The sequence below is a fragment of the Nerophis lumbriciformis genome, linkage group LG10 (assembly GCF_033978685.3).
Source record: "Nerophis lumbriciformis linkage group LG10, RoL_Nlum_v2.1, whole genome shotgun sequence".
Classification (NCBI taxonomy): Eukaryota; Metazoa; Chordata; class Actinopteri; order Syngnathiformes; family Syngnathidae; genus Nerophis; species Nerophis lumbriciformis.
In genome coordinates, this window is record NC_084557.2 from 29,554,804 (window position 1) to 29,568,830 (window position 14,027).

Here is a 14,027-nt window from a genome sequence, read left to right on the forward strand (position 1 = left end):
GGCGCTATGTACTTCTCCCTACGTCCGTGTACCACTCCGTACAGCGGCGTTTCAAAAAGTCATACATTTTACTTTTTGAAACCGATACCGATAATTTCCGAAACTACATTTTAAAGCATTTATCGGCCGATAATATCGGCAGTCCGATATTATCGGACGTCTCTAGTCACCACTTAACGCCGCCCCGTAAAAGGTGGGAAAAAGGTTGACGCTGGGGAAGGACGGGTAAAAAAAAAGTAAATCTCACACTGGGCTTCTATGTGGGGAGGGGGCACGGATTGGAGGAGAGATAAAAAACTTGAAAGCCAATAAGCACACAAATGTTTTACACAGAAACCACAAGACTTGCAACAAACAGGAGAGGAGGGGGCAGACATCCGGCCCGAAGCTGCCATCCACGAGGGCGTTGCTCCGTTGTCCATCATACCACGTGGGGTGAAGCGGTGGCAAAAGCGTGCGATGGGTTTGGGGGTGTGTGTGCATATGCTTATTGAAGAGTGTATTTATGTTGTGTCTATAGGCCTGGAGTCTTTCTCTGCAGGCGTTGAGAGCAATGTTAAACTCCAAGGTGTTGTTGTAGGAGGGAAGGATGTCAAAGCAGTGATCACTGTGATGTCTTCCAGGGATGTTTTCAAAACAGCCTTTGTCTGTTGTGAGCAGCGTCAAGGCCATTTGATGGAGTCGAATCATAGATAAGGATTGTTGTTTTCCAAGCAAACAGACATTTCTGTTATGTACGTGAGGGGTGGAAGGAGACGACACCACAAAGAAACTCAGGTTACCAGGTTTATTGTAACCTTTGATTATTGTGTGGGAGGTGTATGCTACCCTACGTGTTGGTTGCAAGACTAAGTGTGGAATTAACTGTGTAAATAATACCAGAGGATGTTGTACGTGCGTCATGGATGTATTCTTCGTCAGTCCAAGAGGGCGAGGCACAAAGGAAGTCCTGGGACAGGCAGGAGGTCGAGGGCAGGAGAGAAGCGACAAGGTCCGTGTCCAAGCAAAGGGTCGAGGATCGAGGGAGGCAGTCCAAAATCTGGATGGAGGTTGAGGCACAGAGCTCGAGCACACGGAACAAGGCGAGTACTGCGAGGGAGACAAGGGACATGAGTCAAAAAGACAAAGGGGACACAGAGAACAAGGGCGAGGACAACAAGAGGGAAGCCAGAGACGCAATGCTTACTACTGAGAGTTAATGACGTTCCAGCGTAGGTTCCAAGGAGCGACTGGTCTTTATGCTGTCCTCCTGATTGCTGCCAGGTGTGCTGATCGCTGACAGTCTGCAGCTGCGGCGAACTGTGGGCGTGAAGCGATCGGCGCGTGCGGGGGCGTGTCCTGGCATGTTGCCAGACAGAGTGTTGATCTTGCTGCGGGAGAATTGTGGGTTCGAGACCGCGCCGTGACAATTTCAATGGCTTGTCTGATCTAATTGTCTATGGCGGCTCCCAAATAAATACATTTTTTCATTTCAGTAAGCCTTTCCATGATGTGATCCAACTTATGATTCGGTTCTAAAATCGCCACAGTCTGTGTTCCTGGAGCCTTCCATGGCGACAGGTAGCCTTTAGGCACTTTCAGTGGCTGCCATCGTCTTCCGAATTTGACGATACACCAAAGCAATGCTCAGCCCAATGAGCAGATGCCCCGCCATCACAGTTCCAAATAGATAGATGTATTCTGCATTCTCGATGGAAAGTGCTGAGGACTCTCCATTTCTCCCACAAGTCCATCACCGAGCAGCGAACGTTCCTTCGGAGCAGCCAAGCTCCCTTGAACATCTTTTCCTCGCCAAGAAGATTTTGTCAATTGAGTCGAGAGTCCAGCTTATCAATTCCATGTTTAGAAGTTTAGATTTCATAGGACAGCGCAGAAAAAGTGTATAGACAAGACAAAGACAAAGAGGCAAGCGGGGAAAAACAGGGAGGGGGAATGCGACCGCCTTCACCAAACGCCAAGGAAGATATCTCCATACATAGAAGAGGTTTTCCGGGAGACCTGCGCTAGTCCGCCATTTTTATTTTCCACAGCCGCAGTTTTATTTTGAAGAAAAATATGTTCACGTGCTATGCGATGACTAAAAAAGCTCTGTTATTTTATTTATTTATTTATTTATTTATTTATTTATTTTTTGTCCTGTCCAGCTTCTCAGGCAAATGATATAGTTGATGTAGATGCCCATATCGGCTGTTCAGATTTACTTTACAAAAGAGAAGTGCAGGATACTTCTCTTGTTGCCTTTTTTGTATTTGACTTTATTAAATGTATTTATATTATCATTTAGTGCAGCCGGGCCGGAGCAGGAGGGAAAGAAAGAGAAAAAAAGGAAGACAGAGGGGGGAATTGTGGGAACAAGAGGGGGATAAGACAGAGAGACAAAAACAACAGCAAACACAACAATAACAACAACAATAGAGCGACATCAGCAAATAGAATATGTACAAATAGGATGGTAAATGTGATAGCAAATAAGCAGTTAGCAAAAATAAAAAATAATAAAGAAATGACAATGAGCATTATTACACTACAAATGGAACAATACAGATACCAATAGAAATAGCGCTATTGATAATGAACAATACCAATAATTTACCTTTATTATCAACAAAACAGTTGTTCAAATGCAACAATACATATAAGTAATGATAACTTGAGATACGAAAAAATGCAGAAAAATGGAGGGGAAGAAAGAGAAGCAACCTATATTAACCTTGTAGATTGTTGTAGTAACAATAGGTTAAGCTCTGTTATTGATTGCATTAACCAGCACAGGTGGCTACACAAAGCCTTATTTGAGGAAGTAAGAGATGCCTACTTAACTTTTGTGTTTTGTGATAATGTACAATGCTCGCTGTAAATAGCAGCAGCACATAGCCTGGCTAAAAAAACGCCTCAGTCCGATTAGAAATATATAGAAGGATTTACCAAACACTACATTTATTCGCGGAGACTGTTTCTACAATTTATGGTAATGGTGGATAGTGGAAAGTCTAATAATAGCAGATATATGACAACTTGCAGTGATACGTTCGCATGTAGCATCCTCTTGACCATTGATATTAGCAAGTAAGACATTGTCAGATGTAGTTACAGAGTTACTGTAGGGATATTTTGTCTGAACTGTGATATATACGTAACAACTATTAGATAATTCAATTGACAAATGTAATGATACTTCAGCATGTAGCATTAGCTTGGACTTCATGTAGATGAGATATAGGCAGGCTAGGTATAATGCTATACTTGCATGGACGTACATAGTTGTTTCAACTCGGGAGTGTCATGTCTGTGTGATCATGTTTTGTTTTAGTCAGGTTCGGTTTTGTTTTTGGACTCTTTGTGCACTTTTGTTTGTTTTGTCACCATAGCAACCCATTAGTTTTCACCTGTCATGTCACGCACCTGTTTCACGTTTTGAGTCACGCATCTGTTTTCACTGATCATGTCACTGCTATTTAAGCCGGTCTGTTTCTGTTGTTCGTGCTGGTGACATCTGTCAATACCTGGACTGTGAGGGTTTTGTTTTCCCAAGATGCAAGTAAAGCTGGATCGGACATGGCTTGGAGGTGAGTACATATTTATTTATTACACTAACAAACTACAAAAAAGGAAGCAAACAAAAGGCGCGCACAATGGCGGAGAACAAACTTGACTAATGAAAACAAAAGACTAGCACAAAGGCAATTAACTATGAACACGAAACAAAAACACTTACTGTGGCATGGCATGAAGCATGAACTATGGTAAACAGGAATATCCTATCTATCCATCCATACTACTGCTACCCATGATATTCCTGTTTACCATAGTTCATGCTTCATGCCATGCCACAGTAAGTGTTTTTGTTTGTTTTGTTTGTCCATAGGGAGCGCCACAAATGTAATAGACAGTCTTAATAAACACGTGGAGTGACCTAATTTTTTTTTTTAACAAGACAGAAATCCTTTTTTTGACGAGATACAAGACAAGACAATGCTGAATGGTTGCTTGGCGACCGAGTTGTCACCTTCCTTGATCATTATCAAGCTCCTACCATATCATTCTGAGCTGGTCCTTAACCTTTCTCACAATCATCTTTGTGCCATTATGTCAAATCTTGCATGGAGCTCCAGAGCGTTATTTGTTCTTGTTCCGACTTTTTACCAATCTTTTTGGTGTAATGTTTACTTTCTGTTACCACATAAATCTATCTTTCATATGTTTAGTTCACCCTTTTGCACACCTACTCTGTGTGACGCATCCTACATCCAATCACTTTTCAGTCTCTGTCACATCTTTTCAGGAAAGATTTCTGGACAAACCATCTAGTGGACTGCGTAGGAAGTTTACCATTAGGCCAACAGGGAGCAGTGGGCATGTTGCACACATCACTTCTCTTACAATGCCACTTCTGACCTTGATGCATGGCTTTATGACAAATGTACACAAGATCCACATTGCACTACTCCTACACCAAATGTCAGCATCCTTTGCGTTTCCCATTCATCCATCGCATGCTGCAGGCTTTTGCGTTTATCAGTCTTGAGGTTTGGAAACTGATATAAGCGTAGGGTCATTATCTCATCCAGTTTAGTGCATCTCACCTATAGAAGATATTAAGACTTATTTCGCACATTAAAGTCTATGGAGAGAGATGACTCGTTTCCCCCTACAGGTGTGACTATGTCTCCATGTTATGAAGACCATCAATCAAAACAAATCTAGATGTTCAAAACTGGCAATAGATCCAAACTCACTTTGGTGTGGAAAGAATGATAGGGGGCATGAGAAGCTATCTCTATCCTGATTGTTTTTGCATGATCCAAGGGCAAGATTATGTTTGCTTTCTTATGTTTGACAATCACTATTGTGATTTCATCCTCACTTAAAATGTTTTATTTTGTTCAAATGTCCATCCTGCTGGGACTGACTCCAGTTCCAGCACCCGTGAAACTGGACAGGGAAGCTAACAAGCTAAATGAAGTTGTGATTGCTCACAGTTGAAGTCAAGTCACACCTTATAGATAACCAATAACTTACAATACATGCTGAAGACCACTGAGTCTTGATATAGTAGTTGACAGTTAACCTCTTTCAACATAGATCATGCCATTATACAGTTGTGGTCAAAAGTTTACATACACTTGTAAATAACATGATGTCATGGCTGTCTTGAGTTTCCAATAATTTCTACAACTCTTATTTTTTTGTGATAGAGTGATTGGAGCACATACTTGTTTGTCACAAAAAACATTCATGAAGTTTGGTTCGTTTATTAATTTATTATGGGTCTACTGAAAATGTGACCAAATCTGCTGGGTCAAAAGTATACATACAGCAATGTTAATTTACATGTCCCTTGGCACGTTTCACTGCAATAAGGCGCGTTTGGTAGCCATCCACAAGCTTCTGGCAAGCTTCTGGTTGGATTTTTGACTACTCCTCTTGACAAAATTGGTGCAGTTCAGCTAAATTTGTAGGTTTTCTGACATGGACTTGTTTCTTCAGCATTGTCTACACATTTAAGTCAGGACTTTGGGAAGGCCATTCCAAAACCTTAATTCGTGCCTGATTTAGCCATTCCTTTACCACTTTTGACGTGTGTTTGGGGGTCATTATCCTGTTGGAACACCCAACTGCGCCCAAGACCCAACCTCCGGGCTGATGATTTTAGGTTGTTCTGAAGAATTTTGAGGTAATCCTCCTTTTTCATTGTCCCATTTACTCTACGTAAAGCACCAGTTCCACTGGCAGCAAAACAGGCCCAGAGCATAATACTACCACCACCATGCTTGACGGTAGGTCTGGTGTTTATGGGATTAAAGGCCTCACATTTTCTCCTCCAAACATATTGCAGGGTATTGTGGCCAAACAGCTAAATTTTTGTTTCATCTGACATCACATGGACAAAAATAAGACCTTCTGGAGGAACGTTCTGTGTTCAGATGAATTAAAACGTGTGTGCTCCAATCACTCTATTACAAAAAAATAAGAGTTATAGAAATTATTGGAAACTCAAGACAGCCATGACATTATGTCCTTCACAAGTGTATGTTAACTTTTGACCACGACTGTATATATATATATATATATATATATATATATATATATATATATATATATATATATATATATATATATATATGTATATATATATGTATGTATATACATATATATATATATATATATATATATATATATATATATATATATATATATATATATATATATATATATATATATATTCTTTCTTTTTTTTTGTGAGACATGTTATTGTAAGCTTTGAGGTCCTCTTAACCTCCCAACATCTATTTTGGTACACAGCCTTTTCCATTTTGACATCAGAGATTCTCGGAATGGGAATATCTAATTTGTTTTTTTACCACTAACATCACATTCAGTCATTGTAATATTATCCAGATCTGCAGACTGGATTAAGGTTAATTTTTCCTAAAATCAATACACTTTCACAGCTTTACAATACCTAACTGGCTAATCGCTATGCAGTTCATCAAACTACTCATAAAACGTATGACTCCTAATCCACTTAATCTTTCTCTTTGTCTTTTCTGACTTTACCTTGCAGGTGAAATATTCATATCAGCACACGTTGATATGTTTGCTCATTTACACAAAAATGTGTTTATCACATTTGTTATGTGAATGTTTTGTACGGTATTTCCTTCTGCTTCTGATCTTTTCCAATTGTTATTAGACAGACATTTACTGAGCTAAAGTCTCATTTTTGATTGAAGGAGCCTTTCCTGAAACATTTCTCCCAGGGATTTAATTCCAGAAATCACGCTGTGGACATGGCAGTTGATGACTAAGATTAGAATTACATTTCTGAGGCCATTACTATATAATGACTTGCAGACTTAGTAGCATTGTTATGAGCCTCAGTTGTCCTTTATTGCTACAGTAACTGGTAATTGTTGGCATGTCCACATGCTTCATTAACTAAACGGGCATAAACATTACAGTATACCTATCAATGGTGGGATTCATTCGTCCACTTGCAAGTTTTTAATGAGTAAGCGTTTCCGTCTGATTATTTTTTTTTTCAATCCAAGTAAATGTTATTGTTTTAAATTGCAGTTCTGTTGACACAAATTACAGCATTAAACATAAATGACAAAATAGTATCAACTGTTCCACTCAGCCAGGGATGTAATCTAGAGGTATAGTGGCTCAGTCACCCAAAGTGTTTGGTATAGGTAGTAGTTCCTTTTGGAAAGACTTGCTTGAGTTTTGTTTGCCGGCAGCCTATTGTGGAAATTAAATTTTAAAAAAATAAAAAAAAACTGTAAAAATGCAAGAAAAAAGAACACAAAGATGTAATGTAATGAGAAAAAGCAAACATTTTGATATTAACTACAGTAATAAAATAATTTTGATACTTTTCGGAACTTTTCGATACTTTTCCAAGTAAAGGGGACCACAAAAAATTGCATTATTGGCTTTATTTTAACACAAAATCTTAGGGTACATTAAACATATGTTTTTTATTGCAAGTTTGTCCTTAAATCAAATAGTGAACATACAAGACAATTTGTCTTTTATTAGTAAGTAAGCAAACAAAGGCTCCTAATTTGCCTGCTGACATATGCAGTAACATATTGCGTCATTTATCATTCTATTATTTTGTCAAAATTATTAAGGACAAGTGGTAGAAAATTAATTATTAATCTACTTGTTCATTTAATGTTAATATCTGCTTACTTTCTCTTTAACATGTTCTAGCTACACTTTTGTTAAAATGTAATAATCACTTATTCTTCTAATGTTTGATACTTTACATTAGTTTTGGATGATGCCACAAATTTGGGTATCGATCCGATACCAAGTCGTTACAGTATCATACATTGGTCATATTTAAAGTCCTCATGTGAGTTTATATTTCCTGAGTTTATAAACATAATATAAATAAATAAAAAACGAAAGATGTTGTGATGCCAAAAAATATCGACGTAATCATAGTAGTATCAACTAGATACGCTCCTGTACTTGATATCATTACAGTGGATGTTAGGTGTAGATCAGGGGTCGGCAACCCGCGGCTCTTTGATCACTCTGATGCGGCTCAGCAGCTTACTTGCCGACACCCCCCTGATTTTCCCGGGAGACTTCCGGATTCCAGATTTTCCCGGGAGACTTCCGGATTCCAGTGCCTCTCGCAGAAAACTCCCGGGATTAGTATTCTCTGAATTTCAACCATACAGTTATAATAAGGGCGTGCCATGATGGTACAGCATTTGGCACCCTCTACATTCTGTATTAACAGTGTGCCAGCCCAACCCCTTGTTATGCAGTGTGCATCTTCCGCTTGCACACGTACGTGACAGCAATGCATACTTGGTCAACAGCCACACAGGTTACACTGACGGTGACCATATAAAACAACTTTAACACTCTTACTAATAATGCGCCACACTTTGAACCAAAACCAAACAAGAATGACAAACACATTTCCGGAGAACATCTGCACCTTAACACAACATAAACACAACAGAACAAATACCCAGAATCCCATGCAGCCCTGACTCTTCCGGGCTACATTATACACCCCTGCTACCACCAAACCCCCCCCCCCCTCTGTGCGTCGGTTGAGGGGGGCGGGGTTTGGTAGCGGGGTGGGGGGGGTGTATAATGTAGCCCGGAAGAGTTAGGGCTGCATGGGATTCTGGGTATTTGTCCTGTTGTGTTTATGTTGTGTTACAGTGCAGATGTTCTCCCGAAATGTGTTTGTCATTCTTGTTTGGTGTGGGTTCACAGTGTGGCGCATTATTAGTAGAGTGTTAAAGTTTTTTTTTATACCAACTCCGTCAGTGTAACCTGTGTGGTTGTTGAGTAAGTATGCCTTGCTGTCACCTACGTGAGCAAGCGGAGGCCCCATACAACATGTGGCTGATCAGGCACGCTGGTTGTAGTGGTTGCTATATACCGTACCATCACGGCACGCATGACGCTGCCAAGCCATTCTTATGAAACCCGCGTGTCGCACCAGCATTCAAATTCAATATTAAGGTAAGCGCAGCGTGTCTGAGACCCCTGGTTTATACATAGCACAAAGCAAAAAAAAACTTATTTTGCATTATTTCATTTTAAATTTAAAAATTTTTTTGTGGCTCCCATTGTTATCTTTAATTTGTGAAACTGGTCAAAATGGCTCTTTGACTGGTAAAGGTTGCCAACCCCTGGTGTAGATCAACCAATGGCGTTTGTTTACATTTTGACACCGGTGAGCTACGGTGTGTAGTGAAGCATGTTTAGCTATTCCTCATCCTGCAGGGATGATACTTGTGAGAAACTTACTTTATTTGTCGCCATGGAGGCGAGGATTAGTGATTTAGAAGTAGCTAAAACACTGCCGACTGGGGCTGGACTTTAGCCGCTAACTAGCTAGCCATGTCTTAAAGCACGTCTTCCGGTGGGCGTTTCAGTGTTATAACTTCACCTTTATCGTTAATTTTTAAGCCAAAATGCGTCCGTTCTCCCTTTTCTGTCTACACGCTGTATCTGCTTGTAAGTACTCTGTGATTGTGCGCTACCGAACATGCTCGTCTGCTCGGAAAACCAGCGATGACACGACGTATAGGATCGTACCGAATATGATTCATTAGTATCGTGGTATTATACTAATAACAGTATACCATACAACCCTACTCTGCACTAAGCCATAGTATCCCTTTCAAGCATTACAAGTCTCCTATCTTTCGAAATCTTCTCCAGTCGCTAGTCACTCAACAAATTGTGTCAATACTTACATTTCACAAGGCATCTTCGGTGCCTTTGAAGCCTCTGAGTGGCCACAGAGGTAGCCTTAAATGTTACAAGTTGAATGTTCCCACACTTGTTTCCCCCACACTACCTCTGTAGGGTATGACAGTGTACACACACAAGCTGGCAATATTTTGACATTTGATCACAGGGGGGTGTCTGTTCCTGCATTTTAGACACTGTCATCTACAGAGCCTGAGGAAGGAAGTGTACCCTGCCTGTTTGCAAGACTACACATCCTTGTGGACGGAAGACACATAATTGGACATTTTTGTTGCGTCTGACTGACTCTATGAATTAATTTAAACTTCTGGGTCATTTGCGTTAAATACATTATATACTGCAATTTTGTGCGCACACAATTCTGTCTTTAGCATGTAGGTATTATAAGGCTTAACTTGTGCTATTTAGGACCTGCTGGTCTATGCCTGATTCTCCAGAAGACAAGGTATTGCCCTTGCCTACCGACATTCTGACTGAAATTACGACTCTCCTGAAATGTGATGTTTTTGTGTGTATAAAAATTATAGTAGCTTTTCCCTGGATGTTGAAAGGATGGCAAGGGACTTTGGTCCATCAAAAATCACATTAATAAAACGAATAAACTTTCCAAAACATCTACAACTTTGTCCCTTAAATTGCTTATCCTATTACCAGTCAGGATACGTTCAATCACCCTTTTTTTGGAAAATACAATTCTAAAGCAGGAATCAACAACAATGGGAATTTTCTTTAAGTGCACATCCTCAAAATGTTCCATCTACAAACCCCGTTTCCATATGATTTGGGAAATTGTGTTAGATGTAAATATAAACGGAATACAATGATTTGCGAATCATTTTTCAACCAATATTTAGTTGAATATGCTACTAAGACAACATATTTGATGTTCAAACTGATAAACATTTTTTTTTTTTGCAAATAATCATTAACTTTAGAATTTGATGCCAGCAACACGTGACAAAGAAGTTGGGAAAGGTGGCAATAAATACTGATAAAGTTGAGGAATGCTCATCAAACACTTATTTGGAACATCCCACAGGGGAACAGGCAAATTGGGAACAGGTGGGTGCCATGATTGGGTATAAATGTAGATTCCATGAAATGCGCAGTCATTCACAAACAAGGATGGGGCGAGGGTCACCACTTTGTCAACAAATGCGTGAGCCAATTATTGAACAATTTAAGAAAAACCTTTCTCAACCAGCTATTGCAAGTAATTTAGGGATTTCACCATTTACGGTCCGTAATATCATCAAAGGGTTCAGAGAATCTGGAGAAATCACTCCACGTAAGCAGCTAAGCCCATGACCTTCAATCCCTCAGGCTGTACTGCATCAACAAGCGACATCAGTGTGTAAAGGATATCACCACATGGGCTCAGGAACACTTCAGAAACCCACTGTCAGTAATTACAGTTGGTCGCTACATCTGTAAGTGCAAGTTAAAACTCTCCTATGCAAGGCGAAAACCGTTTATCAACAACACCCAGAAACGCCGTCTGCTTCGCTGGGCCTGAGCTCATCTAAGATGGACTGATACAAAGTGGAAAAGTGTTCTGTGGTCTGACGAGTCCACATTTCCAATTGTTCTTGGAAACTGTGGACGTCGTGTCCTCCGGACCAAAGAGGAAAAGAACCTTCCGGATTGTTATAGGGGCAAAGTTGAAAAGCCAGAATGTGTGATGGTATGGGGGTGTATTAGTGCCCAAGACATGGGTAACTTACACATCTGTGAAGGCGCCATTAATGCTGAAAGGTACATACAGGTTTTGGAGCAACATATGTTGCCATCCAAGCAACGTTACCATGGACGCCCCTGCTTATTTCAGCAAGACAATGCTAAGCCACGTGTTACATCAACGTGGCTTCATAGTAAAAGAGTGCGGGTACTAGACTGGCCTGCCTGAAGTCCAGACCTGTGTCCCATTGAAAATGTGTGGCGCATTATGAAGCCTAAAATACCACAACGAAGACCCCCGGACTGTTGAACAACTTAAGCTGTACATCAAGCAAGAATGGGAAAGAATTCCACCTGAGAAGCTTAAAAAATGTGTCTCCTCAGTTCCCAAACGTTTACTGAGTGTTGTTAAAAGGAAAGGCCATGTAACACAGTGGTAAACATGCCCTTTCCCAACTTCTTTGTCACGTGTTGCTGGCATCAAATTCTAAAGTTAATGATTATTTGCAGAAAAAAAAAAAGTTTATCAGTTTGAACATCAAATATGTTGTCTTTGTAGCATATTCAACTGAATATGGGTAGAAAATGATTTGCAAATCATTGTATTCCGTTTATATTTACATCTAACACAATTTCCCAACTCATATGGAAACGGGGTTTGTACGTGAGTGGAGTTTAAAAAAAGAGGGTGGCACAAACAAAGTTGGTCTTGGAATTATAACATGTTTAATCTGCAACATGGTAGTATGTATGGACATATACATTATTTCTAAAATCAGTGCACGGTAAAAAGGAGCCCAGGAAACCTCTTGAATGTTTAAGTGCCTAAAGCGCACAGAAGTGTGTGTGCCGCCACAAAGCTCTTGTGGAATTATAACGCTTTTAATCGTCATTAAAGTTAAAGTTAAAGTACCAATGATTGTCACACACACACTAGGTGTGGCGAAATTATTCTCTGCATTTGACCCATCACCCTTGATCACCCTCTGGGAGGTGAGGGGAGCAGTGGGCAGCAGCGGTGGCCGCGCCCGGGAATCATTTTGGTGAATTAACCCCCAATTCCAACCCTTGATGCTGAGTGCCAAGCAGGGAGGTAATGGGTCCCATTTTTATAGTCTTTGGTATGACTCGGCCGGGGTTTGAACTCCCAACCTACCGATCTCAGGACGGACACTCCAACCACTAGGCCACTGAGTATTATATTGCTGAGATGCTACTGACGTCACGTCCGGCTCACGTTCCGCTCAATGAATACTGGTGTTGGTCAAGCTAGCTTTGTTCTCAATGGGTACTAGGCGCCATTTAGTCTTTCTCGAAGAAAAAATGCCCTATGCTTGTTGTTTTTGGCTGTACGAACCGTTTAAATCGCGAAAGGGATAAACGTTTCTTGAGAGTTCCTCAAGAGGTTATCAAAAAAGGCGGAAAAGTGAAAGATGTGTGGTATTGCTGGGTATCTGGTCTCATCGGGGCCCTGTTGTTTGTGGGGTGGGGAGGTCTTCCCGTCTGGCTGCGGGGAGTCCCTGGGCCCCTCTGGGTGGGGCGTCCTATCTTTCTGCGCGCATGGGGTGTGGTCTCTTGCTGGCTTGGGGGCTGGCTGTCCCCTGCTTCTCCCGTGCCTTGTCCTCTGCTGCGCGTGTCTGTCTATGGCCTGCCGCTGGTCCTGCCGGGCGGCACGGTCCGCCTGGCTCTGGGGATCCTGTCGCTGGCTGCCCTGGCTGCGTGGGGCCGGTGGTCCCTTGATCACTGGGCACCGCGCCTGCTGTTTTGGGTTGGGCTCCCTGGGTTGCTGGGGCCGTACATACAAATTCACGTACACACAATTACTCATACATATATACACACATACGTATATCCATTCATTAATACATACGTACGCGCACACATAGGTAAATACTAATACATACATACACAAATACAGTACATACATACATACACACTCACGGTACATACAACCACACGCACATTCACTGTACAAACATCCATCCATCCATCTTCTTCCGCTTATCCGATGTCGGGTCGCGGGGGCAGCAGCCTAAGCAAGTTATAAGTTAGAACTTTACGCTACGTTATATTAGAAATTGCAACAGCGGAGGATGAATGTTCCATAACAAGACGATAGAGAAAAAGAAGAAGCTTATCGACTACGGCACAGACTACAAAGGCGGACGCGCGCAAATTTTCAGGACTTATGCAGATCGCAAATAAAGATCAGCAGGTACCAAAAGTTAAGAAAAGTTGTTTTTGTATAATACTGCAAAACGAAACACAACAATATGTCTGCTAATAGGTGTCATTTTGCGGTCCTTTTACACACACCATACTAATACCGTATGTTGAAGCACAGTACGTCCGACTACGGTAGCCGTAATGTGCCGACAATCCATCAAGCGGTGCGGCTTCACAGCGTACCAAAGTCGTACTAAAACATGTTGACAGATTTTTGAGCGCTGTGTGTAGTGTTCTATATTCTCAATGCAACATTTAAAGTGTTGATGTTGTTTACTGGCGTCATCTTGCAGTTTTATATGTGACTACTATCTACTGGTCACACTTATCATTACACAATGTACCTAATAAAATTGCTTCGA

General features: G+C 41.0%; 1 protein-coding gene across 3 annotated transcripts in view; it reads left to right on the forward strand.

Moving 5' to 3' along the window:
- The window catches only part of nrn1la (neuritin 1-like a), a 218,337-nt gene that overhangs the window by 112,873 nt on the left and 91,437 nt on the right, over positions 1–14,027 (forward strand). The window contains exon 1 of one of the 3 annotated variants that reach the window (XM_061969877.2): positions 3,495–3,566. The exons of the other annotated variants lie outside the window; for them this stretch is intronic. Within the exon in view, the coding sequence (XP_061825861.1) occupies positions 3,533–3,566 (34 nt within the window). The 5' untranslated portion in view covers positions 3,495–3,532. Of the gene's footprint in view, positions 1–3,494; positions 3,567–14,027 lie in introns of those variants that run through there. 3 annotated transcript variants of the gene reach the window in all.